At 59.5% G+C, this 18,799-nt stretch overlaps 1 protein-coding gene across 1 annotated transcript; it reads left to right on the forward strand.

Annotated features, from left to right (window-relative positions):
- The first annotated feature begins 7,368 nt into the window (after window positions 1–7,368).
- ZNF598 (zinc finger protein 598, E3 ubiquitin ligase) lies at window positions 7,369–17,756 on the forward strand. The gene is made up of 12 exons (XM_038762696.1): window positions 7,369–7,554; window positions 12,590–12,702; window positions 12,817–12,946; window positions 13,060–13,271; window positions 13,365–13,582; window positions 13,880–13,997; window positions 14,873–15,063; window positions 15,177–15,261; window positions 15,500–16,239; window positions 16,432–16,549; window positions 16,740–16,884; window positions 17,004–17,756. The coding sequence occupies exons 1-12, from the start codon at window positions 7,369–7,371 to the stop codon at window positions 17,355–17,357; spliced, it is 2,610 nt and encodes an 869-aa protein (XP_038618624.1). The 3' UTR covers window positions 17,358–17,756.
- The last annotated feature ends 1,043 nt before the right edge of the window (window positions 17,757–18,799 follow it).

The raw sequence follows: 18,799 nt of genomic DNA on the forward strand, positions 1-18,799 counted from the left end.
AAAGAGCCCGGGCTTTAATCCCGGCTCCGCCACTTGTCAGCTGGGTGACTGTGGGCAAGTCACTTCACTTCTCTGGGCCTCAGTTCCCTCATCTGGAAAATGGGGATGAAGACTGTGAGGCCCCTGGGGGACAACCTGATCACCTTGTAACCGCCCCGGCGCTTAGAACAGTGCTTTGCACATAGTAAGCGCTTAATAAATGCCATCATCATTATTATTATTAAAATGGGGATTAAGACTGTGAGGCCCCTGGGGGACAACCTGATCACCTTGTAACCGCCCCGGCGCTTAGATCAGTGCTGTGCACATAGTAAGTGCTTAATAAATGCCATCATTATTATTATTAAAATGGGGATTAGGACTGTGAGGCCCTGGGGGATAACCTGATCACCTTGTAACCACCCCGGCGCTTAGAACAGTGCTTTGCACATATTAAGTGCTTAATAAATGCCACCATTATTATTATTAAAATGGGGATTAAGACTGTGAGGCCCTGGGGGACAATCTGATCACTTTGTAACCACCCCGGTGCTCAGAACAGTGCTTTGCACGTAGTAAGCGCTTAATAAATGCCATCGTTATTATTATTAAAATGGGGATTAAGACTGTGAGGCCCCTGGGGGACAACCTGATCACCTTGTAACCGCCCCGGCGCTTAGAACAGTGCTTGGCACATAGTAAACGCTTAATAAATGCCATCATTATTATTATTAAAATGGGGATTAAGACTGCGAGGCCCCTGGGGGACAACCTGATCACCTTGTAACCGCCCCGGCGCTTAGAACAGTGCTTTGCACATAGTAAGTGCTTAATAAATGCCATCGTTATTATTATTAAAATGGGGATGAAGACTGTGAGGCCCCTGGGGGACAACCTGATCACCTTGTAACCGCCCCGGCGCTTAGAACAGTGCTTTGCACATAGTAAGTGCTTAATAAATGCCATCGTTATTATTATTAAAATGGGGATGAAGACTGTGAGGCCCCTGGGGGACAACCTGATCACCTTGTAACCGCCCCGGCGCTTAGAACAGTGCTTTGCACATAGTAAGCGCTTAATAAATGCCATCATTATTATTATTATTATTATTAAAATGGGGATTAAGACTGTGAGGCCCCTGGGGGACAACCTGATCACCTTGTAACTGCCCCAGCGCTTAGAACAGTGCTTTGCATAGTAAGCGTTTAATAATTGCCATCAGCATTATTATTATTAAAATGGGGATTAAGACTGTGAGGCCCCTGGGGGACAACCTGATCACCTTGTAACCGCCCCGGCGCTTAGAACAGTGCTTTGCACATAGTAAGCGCTTAATAAATGCCATCATTATTATTATTAAAATGGGGATTAAGACTGTGAGGCCCCTGGGGGACAACCTGATCACCTTGTAACCGCCCCGGCGCTTAGAACAGTGCTTTGCACATAGTAAGCGCTTAATAAATGCCATCATTATTATTATTATTATTATTAAAATGGGGATTAAGACTGTGAGGCCCCTGGGGGACAACCTGATCACCTTGTAACTGCCCCAGCGCTTAGAACAGTGCTTTGCATAGTAAGCGTTTAATAATTGCCATCAGCATTATTATTATTAAAATGGGGATTAAGACTGTGAGGCCCCTGGGGGACAACCTGATCACCTTGTAACCGCCCCGGCGCTTAGAACAGTGCTTTGCACATAGTAAGCACTTAATAAATGCCATCATTATTATTATTAAAATGGGGATTAAGACTGTGAGGCCCCTGGGGGACAACCTGATCACCTTGTAACCGCCCCGGCGCTTAGAACAGTGCTTTGCACATAGTAAGTGCTTAATAAATGCCATCATTATTATTATTATTATTATTAAAATGGGGATTAAGACTGTGAGGCCCTGGGGGACAATCTGATCACTTTGTAACCACCCCGGTGCTCAGAACAGTGCTTTGCACGTAGTAAGCGCTTAATAAATGCCATCGTTATTATTATTAAAATGGGGATTAAGACTGTGAGGCCCCTGGGGGACAACCTGATCACCCTGTAACCGCCCCGACGCTTAGAACAGTGCTGTGCACATAGTAAGTGCTTAATAAATGCCATTATTATTATTATTATTACTAAGCTTTTGGGAGAGGACAATAAAGCGAAGCATTCCCTGCCCATACGGGGCTTTTGGTGCAGAGAAGCTATTGAACTGTCCTCTCCCGGGCGCTCAGTACAGTGCCCTGCACATAGTAAGTGCTCAATAAATACCACTGATGGATGGATAGAGGGAGCGCTCAGTATACTGACTGATTGGTGAAGTTGACAGGGAGGGGGCTGTGTGAGGGTTGCGTGAAGCACCACAGGTTTGGCTTCCCAACACACAGGGGTCTCTGTGCGTTTCTCCCCGGGCCTCAACCACTTCCCACCCCCGAAAGTGGGCCCAGGGGGGTGGGTTCCTTCATAGCCCCCCCTTCAAATCCTTACTGAAGGCCCCTCTCCTCCAGGAGGCCCTCCCTGACTCAGCCCTCCTTTCCTCTGAGCTGCACGTTCGGCTCTAGACTGTAAGCTCGTTTTGGGCAGGGAATGTGTCCCTTCTGTTGTCCCAGGCGCTCAGTAGAGTGCCCTGCCCACAGTCAGCGCCCCATAAACGAGAAGCAGCGCGGCTCGGTGGGAAGAGCCCGGGCTTTGGAGTCGGAGGTCGCGGGTTCAAATCCCGGCCCTGCCTATTATCAGCTAGGTGACTTTGGGCAAGTCACTTCACTTCTCTGGGCCTCAGTTACCTCATCTGGAAAGTGGGGATTAAGACTCTGTGAGCCCCCTGTGGGGCAACCTGATCACCTTGTAACCTCCCCAGCGCTTAGAACAGTGCTTTGCACATAGTAAGCGCTTAATAAATGCCATCATTATTATTATAAACACAACGGACTCTTCTCCCACTCCCTTCTAGGTCGCCCTGACTTGCTCCCTTTATCCATCCCCACACCACTTATGTCCCTGTCATTTATTTATTTATAATAATGCCCGTCTCCCCTTCTAGACTGTAAGCTCGTCGTGGGCAGGGAATGTGTCCTATTCATTCAATCGTACTGAATGAGCACCTACTGTGTGCTCAGCTTGGCTTGAACTTATTCTGTTTATTTTATTTTGTTAATATGTTTATAAAATAAAGAAATAATAAATAAATAAAATAAATATTTTGTTAATATGTTTAGTTTTGTTGTCTGTCTCCCCCTTTTAGACCGTGAGCCCGCTGTTGGGTAGGGACCGTCTCTATAATGTGTGCTCTATATTGAGCACACAGTAAGCGCTCAATAAATACGATTGATTGATTGATTGATATGTTGCCAACTTGGACTTCCCAAGCGCTTGGTCCAGTGCTCTGCACACAGTAAGCGCTCAATACAAATGAATGAATGAACACTTAGCGCCTCCGTTCTCTGAGGTAATAATCATTCATTCATTCAATCAGTCGTATTTATTGAGCGCTTACTGGGTGCAGAGCACTGTATTAAGCGCTTGGGAAGGAGCAACATAGAGAGACGGTCCCTACCCAACAACGGGCTCACAGTCTAGAAGGGGGAGACGGACAACAAAACAAAACTTGTGGACAGGTGGCAGAACATGTAGACAGGCACTGGACTTTCCCAAGCGCTTAGTACAGTGCTCTGCACGCAGTAGGCGTTCAATAAATAAGATTAAATGAATGAATACAATTGACTGACTCACCTCCCACTCCCTTCTGGGTCGTCCTGACTTACTCCCTTAATTTATTCCCCTTCCATCAGCCCCACAGCGCTTATGTCCGTACCTGTCATTTATTTATTTCTATTCAGGCCTGTCTCCCCCTCTTCTAGACTGTCAGCTCATTGTTGGCGGGGAACGTGTCTGTTTACTGTGGTGTTGTACTCTCCGAAGCGCTTAGTACAGTGCTTTGAACACAGTAAGCCCTCAATAAAAATGAATGAGTGAATGAAAGAACGAATAAATGAGTTAATGAACGAATGACAGTAAATGGACGAATGAGTGAGTGAATAAATGACTGAATGAATGAGTTAGTGAATGAACGAATGAGTGAGGGAATAAACGAATGAGTGAGTGAATGAATGAGGAGTGAATGAAGGAATGAATAAGTGAATGAAGGAATGAACGAGTGAATGAAGGAATGAATGAGTGAATGAAGGAATGAACGAATTAATGAACGAGTGAATAAAGGAATGAACAAGTGAATGAAGGAATGAACGAGTGAATGAGTGAATGAAGGAATGAAAGAATGAAGGAACGAACGAGTGAATGAAGGAATGAACAGGTGAGTGAAGGAATGAACGAATGAGTGAGTGAATGAGTGAATGAAGGAATGAGGGAATGAACGAATGGAGTGAATGAAGGAATGAGCAAATGAATGAAGAAATGAACGAGTGAGTGAATGAAGGAATGAGGGAAAGAATGAATGAGTGACTGAAGGAATGAACGAGTGAAGAAATGAACGAGTGAGTGAATGAGTGAATGAAGGAATGAACGAATGAGTGAGTGAATGAGTGAATGAAGGAATGAGGGAATGAACGAATGAATTGAGTGAATGAAGGAATGAGCGAATGAATGAAGAAATGAACGAGTGAATGACTGAAGGAATGAGGGAAAGAATGAATGAGTGACTGAAGGAATGAACGAGTGAAGAAATGAACGAGTGAATGAGTGAAGGAATGAACGAATGAATGAGTGAATGAAGGAATGAACGAGTGAATGAAGAAATGAACGAGTGAATGAAGAAATGAACGAGTAAATGAAGGAATGAGGGAATGAACGAATGAATGAGTGAATGAAAGAGTGAATGAAGGAATGAACGAGTGAGTGAATGAAGGAATGAGGGAATAATGAATGAGTGAATGAAGGAATGAACGAGTGAATGAAGAAATGAACGAGTGAGTGAATGAAGGAATGAGGGAATGAACGAATGAATGAGTGAATGAAGGAATGAAGGAGTGAATGAAGGAACGAACGAGTGGGTGAATGAAGGAATGAGGGAATAATGAATGAGTGAATGAAGGAATGAACGAGTGAATGAAGAAATGAACGAGTGAATGAACGAATGAGGGAATGAACGAATGAATGAGTGACTGAAGGAATGAACGAGTGAATGAAGAAATGAACGAGTGAGTGAGTGAATGAGGGAATGAACGAATGAATGAGCGAATGAAGGAATGAACGAGTGAATGAAGAAATGAACGAGTGAGTGAAGGAATGAACGAGTGAGTGAATGAATGATGATTATTATTAATAACAATAATAATGTTGTCGATGACGCTATTTGTTAAGCACTTACTGTGTGCCAAGCGCTGCTGTAAGCGCTGAGGGAGCTAGAAGGTGCTGAGGGGGTGGTCCCAGGTGGCTCCTCCCCGTTTCCCAGACGAGGTGGGCGCGGCTCAGAGAGGTGAAGCGGCCGGGCCGGGGTCCCCCAGCGGACACGGGACGGGGGCGGGACTCGAACCCAGGACCTGCGCCTCCCCGGGCCGCTGACGCGAAGCCACGGTGACAGCATCAGCGAGGGGCGGGGGCGGGGCAGAGCGTCGGGGGGGGGGGACGTTCTAGGCGGGCGTCTCTATGGCGGGAGGGGGTCCGCTCTAGGCTGGGCGCCTCTATGGCGGGAGGGGGTCCGCTCTAGGCTGGGCGCCTCTATGGCAGAGCGTCGGGGGTCGCTCTAGCCTGGACGTCTCTATGGCGGGAGGGGGTCCGCTCTAGGCTGGGCGCCTCTATGGCAGAGCGTTCGAGGGGAGGGCGCTCTAGCCTGGGCGTCTCTATGGCGGGGGCGGGCCCGCAAGCGGGTGAGGATGACCGCTCTAGACTGGAAGTCTCTACGGCTGAGTGAGGAGGAGACCAGTCTAGGCTGGGCAGCGTGGCTCAGTGGAAGGAGCCCGGGCTTAGGAGTCAGAAGTCATGGGTTCAAATCCCGACCCTGCCAACCGTCAGCTGTGTGACTTTGGGGAAGTCACTTCACTGGGCCTCAGTTACCTCATCTGGAAAATGGGGAGTGAAACTGTGAGCCCCCTGAGCACCTTGTAACCTCCCCAGCGCCCAGAACAGTGCCTTGGACATAGTAAGCGCTTACCAAAGAAGAGAAGCGGCGTGGCTCAGCGGAAAAGAGCACGGACTTTGGAGGCGGAGGTCATGGGTTCCAATCCCGCTCCGTCAAAAGCTGTGTGACTCTGGGCAAGTCACTTAACTTCTCTGGGCCTCGGTTCCCTCGTCTGTTAAATGGAGAAGAAGACTGTGAGCCCCCCGTGGGACAACCTGATCACCTTGTAACCTCCCCAGCGCTTAGAACAGTGCTTTGCACATAGTAAGCGCTTAATAAATGCCATCAAAAAAAAAACAAGCCAAATACCTCATTATTATTATGGCGGGGGGGGTTGGTTCCGCTCTAGGCTGGGCATCTCTATGACAGAGCGGGGGAGGGTCCGCTCTAGGCTGGGCATCTCTATGACAGAGGTGGGGGAGGGTCCGCTCTAGGCTGGGCATCTCTATGACAGAGGTGGGGGGGATCTGCCCTAGGCTGGGCATCTCTGTGACGGGGCGGGGGGGGGGGCCCGCTCTAGGCTGGGCATCTCTGTGACAGAGCCGGGCGGGGGGGGCCGCTCTAGGCTGGGCATCTCTATGACAGAGCGAAGAGGGGGCGAGGGGGGGTCCGCTCTAGGCTGGGCATCTCTGTGACGGGGAGGGGGGGGGGTGTCCGCTGTAGGCTGGGCATCTCTCCCTTGGGAAGCACAAGTTGGCAACATATATCTCCCCCTCGTCCCCCTCTCCATCCCCCCCCATCTTACCTCCTTCCCTTCCCCACAGCACCTGTATATATGTCTGTACATATTTATTACTCTATTTTACTTGTACAGATCTATTCCGTTTATTTTATTTTGTTAGTACGTTTGGTTTTGTTCTCCGTCTCCCCCTTTTAGACTGTGAGCCCAATGTTGGGTAGGGACTGTCTCTCTGTGTTGCCAATTCGTACTTCCCAAGCGCTTAGTACAGTGCTCTGCACATAGTGAGCGCTCAATAAATACGATTGATGATGATGATCTCTATGACAGAGCGGGGGGGGGGGGTCCGCTCTAGGCTGGGCATCTCTATGGCGGGGGGGGGTTCACTCTAGGCTGGGCATCTCTATGGCGGGGAGGGGGCGGTTCACTCTAGGCTGGGAGTCTCTATGGCGGGGGCGGACAGAGCGTCCGTGCGGGGAGGGGGGTTGACCGCTCTAGGCCGGGCGTCTCTATGGCGGGCGGGCCATAGACCCGGAGTAGTGTCGGGAGTGTCTGTCGCGTGTCGGCCTGACTTCCGGCGGGCGCCGGTGTTGCTAAGCGCGTCCCGGTGACGTCAGGGCCCGGGCTCCGGCGGGGGGGGGGGGGGAACGGACCATGGCGGCGTTGGAGGAGGCGTCGGGGGTCCGTTCGGAGCGGGGCTGCTGCGTGCTGTGCTGCGGGGACCTGGAGGCCACGGCGCTGGGCCGCTGCGACCACCCGGTCTGCTACCGCTGCTCCACCAAGATGCGCGTCCTGTGCGAGCAGCGCTACTGCGCCGTCTGCCGCGAGGACCTCAGACAGGTGAGGGGAACCCCGGGACCCCCCCCCCCACACACACACACCCGGCACGGTGGGGGGTCGGAGGTCAGAGGTCGTGGCTTCCCTCCCCAGCCCGGACACTTGGGCCGGCTCACTTCCCTGGGCCTCTCGTAATCATCATCATCAATCTTATTTAATGAGCGCTTACTATGTGCAGAGCACTGGACTAAGCGCTTGGAAAGTACAAGTTGGCAACACATAGAGACAGCCCCTACCCAACAGCGGGCTCACAATCTAAAAGGGGGAGACAAAACTATAATAATGGTGTTTATTAAGGGCTTACTATGTGTCGGGGAGGTGACGATAATAATAATAACGTTGGCATTTGTTAAGCGCTCACTATGTGCAAAGCACTGTTCTAAGCACTTAGTGGGGGGGGATACAGAGTGATCAGGTTGTCCCATGTGGGGTTCCCAGTCTTAATCCCCATTTTACAGATGAGTCTTTTAGACTGTGAGCCCACTGTTGGGTAGGGACTGTCTCTATATGTTGCCAATTTGTACTTCCCAAGCGCTTAGTACAGTGCTCTGCACGTAGTAAGCGCTCAATAAATACGATTGATGATGATGATGATGAGGGAACTGAGGCTCAGAGAAGTGAAGCGACTCGCCCAAGGACACACAGCAGACATGTGGCGGAGCCGGCATTCGAACCCATGAGCTCCGACTCCAAAGCCCGGGCTCTTGCCGCTGAGCCACGCTGCTCGGGTTGACCCACGGGAGGCTCACATCAATCAATCAATCAATCGTGTTTATTGAGCGCTTACTGTGTGCAGAGCACTGGACTAAGCGCTTGGGAAGCACAAGTTGGCAACAGATAGAGACGGTCCCTACCCAACAGCGGGCTCACAGTCTAAAAGATCAACCCCCATTTGACAGATTGCTGCCAACTTGTCCTTCCCAAGCGCTTAGTCCAGTGCTCTGCACACAGCGCTCAATAAATACGATTGAATGAATGAATGACAGATGAGATCACTGAGGCCCAGAGAAGTGAAGCGACTTGCCCCAAGTCACCCAGCTGACAAGTGGCGGAGCCAGGATTTGAACCCACGACCTCTGACTCTCAAGCCCGGGCTCTTTCCACTGTGCCCTCAATTGTCAAATGGGGTTGAAGCCAGTGAGCCCCACGTGGGACAACCCGATCACCTTGTATCTATCCCAGCGCTTAGAAAAGCGCATCGCACATAGTAAGCACTTAACAAATGTCATCGTTATTATTACTATTATTATTCTCTGGGCCTCAGTGCCCTCATCTGTCAAATGGGGATGAAGATTGTGGGCCCCACGTGGGACAACCTGATCAACTTTTATCCTTTCCAGCGCTTAGAACAGTGCTTCGGACATAGCGAGTGCTTAACAGGTGCCATCGTTATTGTTACTATTATTATTCTCCGGGCCTCAGTGCCCTCATCTGTCAAATGGGGATGAAGACTGTGAGCCCTACATGGGACAACCTGATCACCTTGTATCCCCTCAGCACTTAGAACAGTGCTTCACATGCAGTAAGTGCTTAACAAGTGCCATCGTTATTATTACTATTATTATTCTCTGGGCCTCAGTTCCCTCATCTGTCAAATGGGGATGAAGACTGTGAGCCCCACGGGGGACAACCTGATCACCTTGTATCCCCTCAGCACTTAGAACAGTGCTTTGCATATAGTAAACACTTAACTAATGCCATCAGTATTGTTATTATTATTCTCTGGGTCTCAGTGATCTCATCTGTCAAATGGGGATGAAGACTGTGAGCCCCATGGGGGACAACCTGATCATGTTGTAAACCCCCCCACAGTGCTTAGAACAGTGCTTCGCACATAGTAAGCGCTTAGCAAATGCCATTATTATTCTGTCAGCCTCAGTGGTATTTTAGAGAAGCAGCGTGGCTCAGTGGAAAGAGCCCGGGCCTGGGGGTCAGAGGTCATGGGTTCTAATCCCGGCTCCGCCGCTTGTCAGCCGGGTGACTTTGACCAAGTCACTTCTCTGGGCCTCAGTTCCCTCATCTGTAAAATGGGAGTGAAGACTGTGAGCCCCACATGGGACAACCTGATCACCTTGTATCTCCCCCAGTGCTTAGAAGGGTGCTTGGGACGTACTAAGCGCTTAACAAATACCGTTATTGCTATTAACAGATACCATCGTTATTATGATCAGCGTGGCTCGGTGGAAGGAGCTTGGGCTTGGGAGCCGTGGGTCATGGGTTCTAATCCTGGCTCCGCCACTTGTCGGCTGGTTGACTTTGGGCAAGGCACTTCTCTGGGCCTCAGTTCCCTCATCTGGAAAATGGGGTCTAAGACCATGACCCCAATGGGGGACAACCTGATAACCTTGTATCTTTTTCGGCACTTAGAACAGCGCTGGGCATGTAGTAAACGCTTGAAAAATACCATCATTATTATTGTTAATACCGTAATAGGAACTGTCATCGTGGTAGTGGTTAAGCCCCCACTATGTGCCAAGCGCTGTTCTCAGCGCTGGGGGGATACGAGGTCAGTAGGTTGTCCCCCGTGGAGCTCACAGTCTTCATCCCCAGTTTACCGGCGAAGGAACTGAGGTCCAGAGAAGTGAAGTGACTTGCGCAAGGTCACACAGCAGACAAGTGGCGGAGCCAGGACGAGAACCCACGTCCTCCGTCTCCCAAGCCCGGGCTCTTTCCACTGTGCCGTGCTGTTTCCCTACTCTCCCAAGCGCTTAGTACGGTGTTCTGCACACACTAAGCGCTCGATAAAGACGATGGAATGAACGACCCTCCCTCCCGGGACTTCTCAGCCCCAAATCCGCACACCAACCGTTTTGACGGAGCCTCGCAACGCCCGGAGGAGTTTAAATAATCAGTGGTATTTGGGGAGCGCTTGCCGGGGACAGAACAGCGTACTGAACGCGTGGGAGAGTCCGGTCTGGGAGAGTTCTCCAGCCCGTAGCGAGGTCCCTCCCTTGGGATACAAGCCAACTTCTACATTTTCTGACTGAAGGAAAGTACAGGGTGGCACCATTCCGGGCGTCCGCCGGGACCGTGGGCGAGCGAAAGCCCGAGAACGCGGAGGTCTGCCTGCCTCCTCGGGGCTCTCAGCTCTGGTGTGGCCCAAGACGGCCCTCTCACGGGTCACGCTTCGGGAGACTCCGGGAGGCCGGGCCTGCCGCTTCTCCCGGGATCGGCGTCCCCGTCTGTAGAGCGGCCGTCACCCGGGCTTCCCGACGGCCGGGAGGGGAAGCGGCGGCCGTCAAACGCGCCGAGAGGCCCCGGCGAAAGACGGGGCAGAAATGCAGTGGGCCTGGGCCTCCTCCCTGCCTGGCTCCTCCTTCCCAACCCCGTTGCTAAACTCGGGAGGAACCTCGCCCGGGCATGCGCTGGGCACGCTCCGGGGAATCAAGGCGGGCGCTTCCCTTCCCTCCCTCCCTTCCCGCCTCCCCCCAGCCCCAGGTCACCCAAGGCCTCCGCACCCTGCAGTGACCCTGGGCCCAGGCGATGCCGGAGGGGAAGGGGGGGGAAAGAGGCTGCCCTCCCACGCCACCCCCTCAGGCGACTGAGAGGGTGAGCCCCGGGGGCCCCGGCCCACGTCCGGGTGGCCGGGGGATTTATCGATGAAGTGGCCGAGGGCCAAGCGTCCCACCGCCCACGGTGACCGCTTACCTCTCGCTGGAGGGCAGGGACTGTGGCTACCCACCCTGTCGGACCCTCCCTCTCTCTCTTTCTCTCTCCCGCAGGGCTCCCTCCACAGTGTCCTGCACACTGGAGGTGCTCAGTCCATCCCGGGGTTGTGGGAGCGGGAAGGAGGTGGGGATCCTTAGAGCGGATAGGCCCGGACGCTGGCGTCCTGGGGTCCAGGCACAGCGGGGAACTCGCGAGGCCGGCCCGAGACCCGGGGCGAGCCAAGTTGGGGGCTCGGTACCCCCGCCGCGTTGTGAAGAGAGGGCCCGGGGCTGGGGTCAGGAGCCCCAGTTGGATCCCTGGCCTGCCCGGTGACGTCAGGCCGGTCGCTTCACTTTGCCGGGCCTTGCTTTTTCCACCTCTGGAATGGGGATACCGACGACCACCATGATAGAGGCCCCGCCAACTAAGCTCTTTGTGGGCAGTGATCGCGGTGGGATCGCATTTTACCCTCCCGGGTGCCCAGCCCAGCCCCTTTCACACTGTAATGGCTTGACATATACCCTCGATCGAGGTCGTTTTTGTCTGAGGGGGTGAATCTGAGGTCCCGGAAGGCCGCCCATCCAGTAGTCCGACTGGGGAGGCCCGGGGTTCCACCCGCCGCCGTCAGATGTAGGTTGTGGGTGGCTCTGTGGCCTCCCCCAGCTGGGACCCAGATCACGAGCTTCACGGACGGGGCGCACGCCCCGAGAGGGAGGGACGCCTTGCTCTGCACACAGTAAGCGCTCGATAAATACGACTGAGTGAATGAACGAATGGGGCCGTGCCCCCATTATAGAGCCGGGGAGACGGACGCTCAGAGCGGGGAAGCGTCGGGCCCCGGGGGACGGCACCGACGGTGTGCCGTGGGAATACGGGGACACCGGAGGACTTGGCCCGAGGAAAAAGGAGGGAGCCTTTCTGATAGAAAACGTCGCTAATGAGTATAATGGTGATAACGGTACTCGTTAAGCGCTCGTCACGCGTCAAGCGCCGTTCTACGCAACCTGAGTCCATCAGGTTGGACGCGGTCCCCGTCCCGCCCGGGGCTCACGCTTTCGATCCCCGTTTTCCAGATGAGGCGATCGAGGCCCGGAGAAGCGAAGTGACTTGCCCAAGGTCACGCGGCGGACGTGTGGCGGAGCCGGGATCAGAACCCCGGTCCCTCTGACTCCCGGGCTCTAGCCACTAAGCCACGCTCCTCCAGACCCGGCCGGCGGCAAACGGGGGGAGCCCCGGACCGGTGTGATGCCGGGGGAGAGGCCGCGGGCTCCCCCGGGACCCGGGAGGGGCCGCGGCGGTGACCCTCGGGCCGTCCGCAGGGTGGGCCGGGGGGCCGGGGCCCGGAGGTGGCTGACGGATCCCGCCCCGCGGGCCCCCTCGGGGTCTCCAGGTGGTGTTCGGGAAGAAGCTGTCGGCCTTCGCCACCATCCCCCTGCAGCAGCTGCAGCACGAGAAGAAATACGACATCTACTTCGCCGACGGGAAGGTGTACGCCCTGTACAGGTGGGCCGCCCGCCCGCCCCTCCCCGTCACGGCGAGGGCCCCCGGAGGGCGGGCCCCGGGGCCCTCCGGTGTCCCCGGCGGGCGGCCCGGTGACGGCGCGACCTCCCCGCCCAGGAAACTGCTGCAGCACGAGTGCCCGTACTGCCCCGAGCAGCGCCCCTTCGGCGTCTTCGCCGACCTGGAGCAGCACATGAGGAAGCAGCACGAGCTCTTCTGTTGCAAGCTGTGTGCCAAGCACCTCAAGGTGAGGGCCGCGGGGGCGGAGGAGGGGCCGCCCGGCCCGCGGGGCGGCTTCCGCTGGGCTTCTTGCCCGCCCCGGCCGGGCGGCCCGGTGACCGGCCCCGCGGCGCCCGGCAGATCTTCCCCCACGAGCGCAAGTGGTACTCGCGCAAGGACCTGGCCCGCCACCGCATCCACGGGGACCCCGACAACACCTCCCACCGCGGCCACCCGCTCTGCAAGTTCTGCGACGAGCGCTACCTGGACAACGACGAGCTGCTGAAGCACCTGCGGCGGGACCACTATTTCTGCCACTTCTGCGACGCGGACGGCGCCCAGGAGTACTACAGGTGGGGCGGGGGCGGCGGGGGCGGTGGCGGGGCGGGCCGGGCGCGGCGCGCCTGCCCCGGGCCGAGCTCAGGGTCCCCCGCCCGTCCCCGCAGCGACTACGAGTACCTGCGGGAGCACTTCCGCGAGCTGCACTTCCTGTGCGAGGAGGGCCGCTGCAGCACGGAGCGCTTCACCCACGCCTTCCGCTCCGAGATCGACTACAAGGCCCACAAGACGGCGTGCCACAGCAAGAGCCGCGCCGAGGCCCGACAGAACCGCCACATCGACCTGCAGTTCAGCTACGCGCCCAGGCACTCCCGGAGGGCCGAGGGTGAGCCGGCCCGGGCCCCCCGCCCGACCGCCGGGCCTCCCCCCGGCTGACCCACAGGGCGGGGCGGGTGGCCCGGACGCCTCCGCCCTGACCGTCCGGGGCCCGAGGACGCCCCGAGGTCGGCCGCCCGTCCCCTGACGGTCTGGGGGGCCGGAAGCCAGTACGCCCCGGCGGGTTCGGGCAGGGGGGACGGGCGGGCCCAGTTAGCCGAGGGCGAGCGGACGGACCGATGGGCGTCTCTGGTCGGGGTGGGCACCCGCCCGCCTCTGACCCCACGGCCCCCGCTCCCCGCGCCAGGGGGGGTCGGCGGCGAGGACCCGGAGGAGGCGGACAGGTTCAACCGGCAGGGACGCGGGGGCCGGCCGGCCGGCCGCGGAGCCCAGCAGAATCGCCGAGGGAGCTGGAGGTATAAGAGGTGAGAGGCTCCCGTTGGTTCCTTCGGTTGTGTTTATCGAGCGCCCGCTTGGCGCGTGCAGAGCACCGTACTGAGCGCCTGGGAGAGTCCAACAGACATCCCGCCCTGAGTGGCCGGCTGGCCACTCCTCCCCCGAGCCTCCCCCCGAAGCGGCACGGCCTGGGGGGTAGAGCGAGTTCTCACCCCGGACCCACCGCTCGTCTGCTGGGTGGCCTTTAGCGGGTATCCACCCCGGCGCTCTGAACTTAGAGGAAGCGCTTGACGAAAACTGTCACCGTTATCTATTATTAAAAAGAGCGGCCGACGGGATGGCCGCTTGGGCTACCGTGCCTTCGCTTGCCTGCTTCTATGTCCCCCGCCTTCCCTTCCGCCTGTCTCCCCACTTCCCTCTCGCAGCCGTCTTTCCTAGCCCGGGTCTCGAGCGGAGGGGGGCTGGCCTCCCTCTTTGTCGGTCGCTGAGGCGGGGAGGGCTGGAGAAAGCTGCCGACCCTGTGGGCGGCCGGTCGTATTTATTGAGCACTTATTGTGCGCAAAGAACCGTACTAAGGGCTTGAGAGAGTCCGACAGAACGATAAACAGGCGCCTTCCCCGCCCACAACGAGCTTACGGTCCAAGCCCGACCCCCGGGGGTCCCGAGGCCGGCCCCCCTAATTCCACTGCTCGCCCGCCCGGTACTCCCAACCCACGGTGCCCGGCCTTTGGGCTCCCCGAGGTGGGTCTCCGTCTCTCCGCGGGCGAGCACGCTCGTCCGTCCGTCGGTCCGTCTCGCCGGGAGCCCCTCGGCGGCGGGGACCCGTGCCTTGGGCTGCCGTCATGGCGGGCGGCGGGGCCGGAGGAGCGGGGGTCGCCACCCGTCCGTCCCCCCCCGCCCCCAGGGAGGAGGAGGACCGGGACGTGGCGGCGGCGGTGCGGGCGGCGGCGGCGGCGGTGGTGGCCCGGGGGCCGGAGGGGAAGACGGGGACCGAGGACGCCGGCGACGGCGCCAGAGGGAGGCGAGAGGAGCCGAGGGACCCCGACGAGGCCCGGGGCTCCCGGAGGGCCGCCCGGACCCCCGGCGAGGCCCCAGGTGAGAGCCAGCCGCGGGGTGGGTCGACGGGAGGGGCCGGGCGGAGGCGACCACCCGGGTCCGGAGGCCCGCCGGCCGCGGCGCTCAAGCCGAGGCGTCCGCTCCCGTCCAAGGTCCAAAGGAGACGGCTGCTGACGGGCCTCGGGACCAGGATGACTTTCCAGCCCTCGGCTCCGCCTCGGTGGGACCGCTGCCAGGGTAGGGGCGAGGAGAGGGGCCGGGGGCGGGGCGGGCAGGCGAGCACTCCTTTCCCCCAAAAGCCGTCGGTTGGCCGAGTCGGAATCCGTTCGGAGCCGGAGGGAGGCGGGACGCTCCCCCCGGGTGCCCCCCGCCGCCCCTCCCGGGAGCCGTCCAGCAAGTGGGGTCAGGCCCGGGGTGGGTGGCGCGTCCCGTCTCTGAGCGTGGGCTCCATGGGCCGCCTCCCTCCCGCCGGCAGCGCCGTCCAGCCCAGCTCCGGGAAGCTCAAGGACGAGGACTTCCCGAGCCTGTCGGGGCCCGGGGCCGCCCAGCCGCCGCCGCCGCCGCCTCCGCCGGGCCCCGCGCCCGCCCGCCGGCCGTCGGCCTTCCAGGAGGAGGACTTCCCCGCCTTGGTGTCCCGGATCCGGCCCGGGAAGGCCGTGTCGCTGGTCGCCTCCGCCTGGAGCGGCGGCTCCGGCCAGAAGGCCGTTCGGGCCGGACCCCTGCCCGGACCCCCGCCGGGGCCGAGCCAGCCCCCGAGGAGGCTGGCCGGCGGCGGCAAGGGGGGCAAGAAGAGCGGCCGGGCGGCCGCGCCCGAGGAGGAGGAGGAGGAGGGGCCCGGCGGCGGGCTGACGGTGCAGGAGGTCCGCGGCGCCCCCACCATGCTGGACGTCTCCTCCCTGCTGGCCGCCCCGCCCGCCCTGCCCTTCACCAAGGTCGGCAGGAAGAAGAAGGCGGGGGCCGAGCGGCCGGCCTCGGGCTCCCCCCAGCCCGAGGCCGGCGGGGCGGGCCCCCCGCCCAAGCCGCCCCCCGCCGCCGGGCCCGAGGGAGCCGCCGCCGTGGTCAACGGCCACACGGAGAGGCCGGCCCCGGGCCGCCCCCTGCCCAAGGAGCCCCCCGGACTCAAGAAGCCGGCGGGGGCCGCCCCGTGCCCGCTACCTCAGGAAGATTTCCCGGCCCTCTGCGCCCCCGCGCCCGCCGGGAGGCCGCCTCCGCCAGGTGATTCCCAGCCCCCAAGGAAGGAATCCTGGACCCCACCCGAAGTCACGGACCAACTCCGGCCCATTCCCCCGCACGCCTCCCGGGCGAGGCGTTGGTGGCGGGTGGCTCCGGGGGGCGAAACGGGGATGAGGGGGGAGCCCCTCTGGTGTTGGCGGGGAGGTGACCCTCGTCCCCGTCCCCTCTCTCCAGGCTTCAACTCCGTGGTGCTGCTCAAGAGCCCCTTCCCGCCACCGGGGCTGGCCGGGCCTGTCAGCAAGCCCCCACCGGGCTTCGCCGGCCTCCCGGAGGCCCCCACCGCTGTTCAGGAGTGAGTACGGGGGACGGGGGCGGGCACCACCGGGGCGGGAACGGGGGACCGCCCGAGCTGGGCCGGGCCTTCCTCCTGCTTCGCCGGTCTCCGGTCTCGGGGGCGGTCCCCGGCTCGGCGCGGGGGTCTCGGCCGCCCTCCCTCCTTCCCCGGGCGCGCCCGCCGCCAGCCCGCCGCTCCTCCCCGGCAGGCCGGCCGCCGGCCCCGGCCCCTACCTGGTGCCCGAGAACTTCAAGCAGCGGAACATCCAGCTGACCCAGTCCATCCGCGAGTTTCTGCAGCGGGACGAGGCCAAGTTCGGCCAGTTCAAGGCTCACTCGGGCCAGTTCAGACAGGTGAGCCGGGGGCGGGCGGGGCGGGGGACGCCGGGACGGGACGCGGGGAGCTGGGGGGGGCGGGAGGCTGGCGGAGGGTCCCGCCCACCCACCCACCCGCCCCCGTCCCGGGCGCGCAGGGCCTGCTCTCCGCCGCGCAGTATTACAACAGCTGCCGGGAGCTCCTGGGCGCCGACCTGTTCAAGATCTTCAACGAGCTACTGGTGCTGCTGCCCGACCCGGCCAAGCAGCAGGAGCTGCTGTCGGCCCACAACGCGGCCAGCGGGCGCGAGCGGCCGGCCGGCGGCGGTGGCGGCGGCGGCAGGGCCAGGAAGCAGCGGAAGGGCGCCTGGCCCGCCGGGCCCCTGGACTGCTGCGTGTGCCCCACCTGCAAACAGGTGCTAGCCCAGGGCGACCTCGGGCCCCACGCAGCCCTGCACACCGAGGACCCCGACTTCCCCTCGCTCAGGGCCAGCAGCAAGATCGTCGGCTGAGCCCTGCGCCCCCAAACCGCCACCCCCGTCCCCCGGCCCCTCCTCCTCCCAGTGGCACTTCAGCCGGGGCCCGGCGGCGGGCGGGAGCCCGTCCCCTCACTCCGCCCCCACCAAAAAAGAAAAAAGCCAAATAGCGGGTCACCCGGTGGTCCGTCTCGGGGTAGGGGAGGGGGCGCGGCTCAGGCCTCCGGGCCGTGTCTCCTGGGGGCAGTGGGTGTCCCCTGGCTGGTGGCGGTCCCTTCGCTCTGGCGCCCGGGGAGAGGCCCCTTGGGCGCGGGGAGGCGGGGATAGAGACGGAGCGGGGGGGCCGTCGCACCGGGCGGGGGTCGGCCCGGAAGAGTCCGGGCTTGGCGCTCCTCGCCCTCCCCGCCCGTCAGAGAACCGTTTTCTCTTCCAATAAACCGGTTTTCCAGGATGGCGGTGCCAATATCCTCTCTCGGTTTCTCCCTCGGGCGAGAGCCCCCAAGTGCCCCGGTTTCCCCCGATTAAGGCCCGACAGCCTCGGCACCGGCCAACTCCACCGCGAACCGGGATGGAGGGCCCAGACCCTCTCTCCTCCCCCCTCCCCGGTCCCTGCAGGGCTGGCCGGGAAGTTGGAGGCCCGTCCCCTCCGTTGCATTTAAGCGCCGTACTCAACGCCGGTACAGGATCGTCGGGTGAGACCGTCCCCGGCCCACGTGGGGCTCGCAGTCTTGGAGGAGGAAGAGGAGGGAAAGCGGGGGTTTGATCTTCCGTTTTACAGATGAGGAAAGTGACATGCCCGAGGTTAGGTATAATAATAATAATGACAGCATTTGTTAAGCACTTACTATGTGAAAAGCGCTGTTCTAAGCGCTGGGGAGGATACACGGTGATCAGGTTGTCCCATGTGGGGCTCACAATCCCCGTTTTACAGATGAGGTCACTGAGGCAAAGAGAAGTTAAGTGACTTGCCCAAAGTCACACAGCTGACAAGTGGCGGGGCGGGATTTGAAAACACAGCCTCTCCAAAGCCCGTGCTCTTTCCACTGAGCCATGCTGCTTCTCTATGCCAGGGTGGAGCTTAGAAGACGAGTCTACTGATTGTCAGACCCACCGTTGCGCTACTACTCTTCCTCCTCATCCCCTCCTCTTTCCTTCTCCTCTCCCCCTCCCCGGCCCGTGCGCCCCACGGCTCCGGGCGGCAGCTGGGGTGACCCCCGGCCGGCGGAGGTGGGGTGCTAGGGACGACGGCCTCCCTGCCGGACGTGGCCCGGGCCCCAGACCGTGGTAACTGGTTGGCCCCGAGGAGCAGCGTGGCCTAGTGGCTAGAGCCCAGGCCTGGGAATCAGAAGGACCCGCCTTCTTACCCCAGCTCCACCACGTAGCTGCCGTGTGACCTTGGGCGAAGCCGCTTCGCTTCTCTGGGCCTCAGTTCCCTCTTCTGCAAAATGGGGATGAAGACTCCGAGCCCCGTGTGGGGC

This window comes from Tachyglossus aculeatus, chromosome 21 (genome assembly GCF_015852505.1).
Source record: "Tachyglossus aculeatus isolate mTacAcu1 chromosome 21, mTacAcu1.pri, whole genome shotgun sequence".
NCBI classification, from domain to species: Eukaryota; Metazoa; Chordata; class Mammalia; order Monotremata; family Tachyglossidae; genus Tachyglossus; species Tachyglossus aculeatus.